Raw genomic sequence first — 6,000 nt, forward strand, 5'->3', positions numbered from 1 at the left:
GGATAATGGATTTGGATTCCTAGATGATTTTACTTTAAGAAAAATGTTGCAAGTCTCAGAGATGAATTTGAGAAGATCTGTACTGATGCTGAATTTCTTATGCCCAACAGCACTTTTGAGACCACCAGGCTTTGGAAAAGGAAAGCCTTTTTTGATGAGAAGGAAAAAGAAAATGTTGTTCTTCAAGGCTGTAAAAAGTTCAAAGTGAAATCATTCCATATCATAATTGACACACTTGTCACCTGTCTTCAGGAAAGCATAAAAGCATACAACACACTGGATAATAGATTTGGATACCTAGATGATCTTACGTTAAGAAAACTACATTTGTTAAGAAGAAATGCATCCAATCTTCAACAGGCATATCCAAGTGATTTGGAGTTCACATTTCCAGATAAGGTTGTTGCATTTCAGAGCTTACTGCAGTCCTGTAATTCCACAACAAGTGTTATTCAGAATAGCATTTACTGCAGCCAATTTTTGAAAGAAAAAAACATTATTTGTGTCTACCCAAATGTGGAGATTGCCCTCTGCATATACTTAAATTTATAAAGTCAGAATTACTCCAGAACAGCGTCTTAACACTTTAACACTTATGGCAATAGAAAATGATATTGTACAGACTTTGGTTTTCAGTGATATTGTACATTCCTTTGCAATCCAAAAGTCCAGGAGAATGTTTTAGATTTGCAGTCTTTATTCATAAACCTTCATCTAAGCAGTATAAGATCATCTGTATTCATATTCTTCATCACTTATTTAAAAATAGTAAAAACTGAAACACTGTTCTGGTCTTAGGGGCCGATTCACTAAGCTCGAGTGAAGGATTCGAATGAAAAATACTTCGAATTTCGAAGTATTTTTTGGGTACTTCGACTACGACCTTCGACTTCGATTCGAACGTTTCGAACGAAAAATCGTTCGACTATTCGACCATTCGATAGTCGAAGTACTTTCCCTTTAAAAAAACTTTGACCCCCTACTTCGGCAGATAAAACCTACCGAAGTCAATGTTAGCCTATGGGGAAGGTCCCCATAGGCTTGCTAAACTTTTTTTGATCGAAGGATTTTCCTTCGATCGTTGGATTAAAATCCTTCGAATCGTTCGATTCGAAGGATTTAATCGTTCGATCGAACGAAAAATCCTTCGATCGATCGAACGAACGTTTAGCGCTAAATCCTTCGACTTCGATATTCGAAGTCGAAGGATTTCAATTCGAGGGTCGAATTTCGAAGTATTTTTTACTTCGAAATTCGACCCTTAGTGAATCTGCCCCCTAATGTTCCTTTAAGCTTCATCAGAGCGACTGCAACATGCACAGTGTGTACAAAAAAATGGTTACATCCATATTCTTCATATTCTTCAATACTTATCTGTTTGTAAAAATGTCAAAAATGGAAACACTGTTCTGGTGTTAATGTTGGCATTGCTGGGCTCCATTAATGTCACCACCTCCAAATTCAAAAAAAATACAAGTCAGAATCACTTAAAAGAAAAGTTTTTAAAACAAGAGAGCAGCAACTTATATCAAAGCATGCTACTCCATTTTGATCAAGAAGTAAAGCTTCTGAAAATCTTCATACAAGTACAAATTATATATAGCCTATATTCATATTCTTCATTCTTCTTCTTCAAATCTTCTAAAAAAATAAAACACTTGTGTTAATGTTACTTGACCAGAACTACTGCAACATACCCAGTGTGTACAAATAGTGTTTTTGTATATGGTTCCATCCATATTCTTCATTATCCTTCTTCTTCAAAACTTGTAAAAAATTGAAAAAATTTTTGGTGTTAATGTTCCTTTAAGCTTGATCAGAACTGCAACATACCCAGTATGTACAAAAAATAGTGTTTTTGCATATGGTTGCATCCATATTCTTCTTCTTTTTCTTCTTCAAAACTTGTAAAAAACTGAAACAATGTTATGGTGATTAATCAGAACTACTGCAACATACTTAGGGGCACATTTACTAATGGTCGAAGTAAAATCCTTCGACTTCGAATATCGAAGTCAAAGTATTTACCGCATTTCCTACGATCGTACGGTCGAAGGAAAAATTGAAAAAAAGATTAAATCCTTTGTAGCGAATGATTCGAAGGATTTTAATCCATCGATCGAGCGATTTTCCTTCGATCAGAAAATTGTTAGGAAGTCTATGGGGACCTTCTCCATAACTAGCATTGATGTTCAGTAGGTTTTAGGTGGCGAAGTACTTGGTTGAAGTTTTTTTTAAAGAGACGGTACTTCGACTATCGAATAGTCGAACGATTTTTAGTTCAAATCGTTCAGTTCGAAGTCGTAGTAGAAGGTCGAAGTAGCCAATTCGATGGTCGAAGTAGCCAAAAAAACATTTGAAATTCAAAGTTTTTTTTCTTCTATTCCTTCACTCGAGCTAAGTAAATGTGCCCCTAAGTGTGTAGAAATAAGTGTTTTTGCATATGGTTGCATCCATGTTCTTCATTCTTCTCCTTTAAAACTTGTAAAACAGAAACCGTGTTCTGGTGTTAATGTTTCTTTCTTTAAGCTTGATCAGAACTACTGCAACATACCCAGTGTGTACAATAATATTGAAGTTCTTACTCAATCTAGAATCAATAAAAATTCTAAATGCAATATGTTTGCTTTTGTTTTCCTTTTATCTTAATAGTGTGTGTATAACTGCATCCTATGTTAATGGCATTGTGGGGGGATAGTTTCTGCAGGACAAGGGGGGCCCACCAAAAAATCTCTGCCCAGGGCCCACCAAGCCCTTAAATCAGCCCTGCATACTTGTGTTGGTCCAGTTGAGTTCAGCTATCTGTGGAGATCTGCTCATAATATTGAGTAGTGTCCAATAAAAATCCCTGCCCAAATGTAAGGGAACGGTCACTAAGTACAGCAGGTTGAAACAGAACATAGTTATTGCCATCTGATAAGGTGTATGTGCTTCTCTGTTCCTCTTTGCTATTGCTTACTTACCTCATCATAAAAAGCAATAAAATTTGTCTGACATGACCTATCATAAAGCCATGCTATTTGTTGCATAGGACACCATTTTGAATGTGATCCCTTAACGAGCCTTTAAATACTTTGCCCACCACAGATGTCAAACTTACTGGCCTATAGTTGCATGGCTGAGATCGTACTCCCTTTTTAAATATTGGGATGATATCAACTTGCCTCCTATCCATAGATACCATACCAGGTGAAAGCGAATCTGATAAATTCGTTAATAGAGGCTGGCCTAAAACTGAGCTAAGCTCTCTTCAGAAATGGAGGCTGGTCTAAAACTGAATTAAGCTCTCTTTGAACCCGGAAGTGTTTTCCTTTTGGCTCCGGCACCTTGTTCACATTCATTTCTATTAAAGCTTTATAAACCATTTCATGAGCCAGCCACTGACTAGATAGAGCTGAGCCAACAGTACAGCTATGAGATATTGATAATAATATTAGGCGCAACACTCTCAACCCATATCTTTTTACTATTAATATACTTAAAATCTTTTTGGGGTTACTCTTAGCCTCTACCGCAATGCACTCCTCATTTCCTATCTTTGCATTCCATATTGTGGTTTTACAACATTTATTATAGTGTTTATATTCATTAAATGCAGCTTTTGTCCCATAGACTTGTAGTTTTTAAATGCATTTTCTTTCCTATTAATTTCTTTACGTCTATATTATTATTATTATTATATTATATTATTTGTATTTATCAAAAAGTGAAGTTAGAGATCGCCACTCTCCATTCATTTCGATGGGATTTTTAAAAGAGTATTTATCAATGGGTGAAAGTTCATCCTTTGATAAATACATGAAAGGGAACTTTCACTTACACCCATTGATAAATACACTTTTAAAAATCCCATAGAAATTAATGGAGAGCTGTATTTCATTCTAGCGGTCTGTGTGATCTCTAACTTCACTCTTTCATAAATATACCCCCATGGTGTTTCTACAATAAAACAAGGAATAAAATGAAAAGAGTAATGATTTATTATTATTTTAAATGAAAAACACTTCTGTTCTGTGTTTTTAGCTGAAAACATAAAGCCCCAATCTATGCTCTGAAGGGCAGCCCTCAAGAAACTAGAACTAGCTTTTCTGAAATTCAAGATTTTTGTTGCCCCAGTGTATAGATCCAGAATATATTTTTTTTCTGGTTGTCTGGTTGGCTCTCTCAACAACTGCTGCAGTCAATAGAGTAATTAAAATAACCCATTAGCATTACTTTTCCCCAAACTAGTAGCCTTTTCTATTTGCATCAGGAGCTCAGCGTCCTCCTCTTCACTTACATCGGGGGGTCTATGAGTCATGTGACTCATTCAGCCATGTTTTAGCCACACCAATCACATCATATTTCCCCTCCAGAGCCAGTACCTCCAGGTCTCCCATTTTACCAGTCAGACTCCTTGCATTTGCAAACATACATTTAATACTGGTATAATATTTAACATATTATTATTATTTTTATTAACATGTATTTATTTAATGCCAACATATTTGGCTCCACCCTCACTACACTGGCCCCTGCCAGTAGTTGCTCAGTGAACCTCTTTCCTCCCCAGCTTTTGCCACAGCCCTCAGTGCTGCAAGTACCCCCCTAAAAGTCTGCAGTTCAGATGAATGTTCACAAGTAAATACTGCATGGAACTGCTGCTTCAACACCACATACATGTGACAAAACACACTGGGGCTCATTTATAAACTTCGCACAGGGCAGATTTGCGCCATTTATAAAGCCTAATAAGAGTGTGCAGACAGAATTGCGAAATTTTTTTGCACAATGCGAATGTCTGTAAGAGCTTTTTAAATATGTAAAAAATAATAAACGCCGTTTGAATTATGCCACGACTTTGATGGCGGAGAAAATATTCACAAAACAGTTTTGCAAATTGCGAATTTAAGTTACCGTCAACTCCCCTATTTAGTCTCTGAAGAATAATTATGTTACAAATCTTTCCCCATTATAGTTAACACAATATACACACAAAACCAGTTTGCATTTTCAACAACTACATACTTGCATGTTTATTATAAACTGCTAAGTTTATAATAAACATGCAATTTTTTAATGTTTTGTAACAGATTACTGGATCTATCATAAAGGTAATATTGTTTCCCATCTATTTATCATCACAGTTTTTGGACTAATAAATAAAAATGTGCAGCTGCTTTATATAAGAACTCAAAACCAATGTAGGCAAGAGCTCGGAAAATCATATTTACATGAAATAAATAGGTTGTGATATATTCCCCTTAACAATATACATTAATTCAGTTATCTATGTTTGTGACATAGAGGGTATGTATGTTACTATATTTTCTGCAACTGTTATCAGATTTAAATATATATGTTGTATGTTGTTCTTTCCCCAACAAGTTTTCTTTGTATAGATGTCCAAACTGTTCACATACCTTGTTCTTTTCAATATCCATGTCCAGGATCCTAGATTTCTGTAATAATCACTTGTGATCTCACTTCTCAAATTAAACTGTCTGTACAGCCCGTTTAATTGAACTCCTTTCTTATAAAAATATTACTATGGTATTGCCTGCATATTGCTGAACCCACTTCATTTCCTATTGGTCCCCTCCCAGGGAGGTGGGGATGGACACGTAATATGTTTATGACAGGGCAGTGTAAAGTCCTACTTCAAGGAGTCATACTGAACTTTCACACATATTACTGTACGATAATTATTACCAAGGGAACTGCAAATATGTATTACTGAGTAATAAAGGCACACAATTAACATTTTGGTTACCTGTTTGTAGCAAACAGAATTTGTTGTGAAGCGATATTTAAAAATGAACTTCAAACCTGCAGAGCTCATTTGGAAAAAAGAACTTTGTTCTTTTGAAATAAAAAAAATAACAAAAGTGTTATAAAGGGGATACCTTTATTGGTTAACTAATATAATCATAGCAAGCTTTCAGAACAGTTTAGTTCCTTTTCAAGCTGTGGTGTTCTCTGGTGTAAATATAGTGGATAATGTACCCCCTACTGTAGTTT

At 35.4% G+C, this 6,000-nt stretch overlaps 1 protein-coding gene across 1 annotated transcript in view; it reads right to left on the reverse strand.

The window, feature by feature from the left end:
• LOC121403692 (cyclic AMP-responsive element-binding protein 3-like protein 3) overlaps positions 1-5,730 on the reverse strand; it is a 253,263-nt gene extending 247,533 nt beyond the window's left edge. The window contains 1 exon segment of the mRNA XM_041591498.1: positions 5,403-5,730. Coding sequence (XP_041447432.1) covers positions 5,403-5,423 — 21 coding nt within the window. The 5' untranslated portion in view covers positions 5,424-5,730.
• Between the last annotated feature and the right edge of the window lie 270 nt (positions 5,731-6,000).

Source organism: Xenopus laevis, chromosome 1L (genome assembly GCF_017654675.1).
Source record: "Xenopus laevis strain J_2021 chromosome 1L, Xenopus_laevis_v10.1, whole genome shotgun sequence".
NCBI lineage: Eukaryota > Metazoa > Chordata > Amphibia > Anura > Pipidae > Xenopus > Xenopus laevis.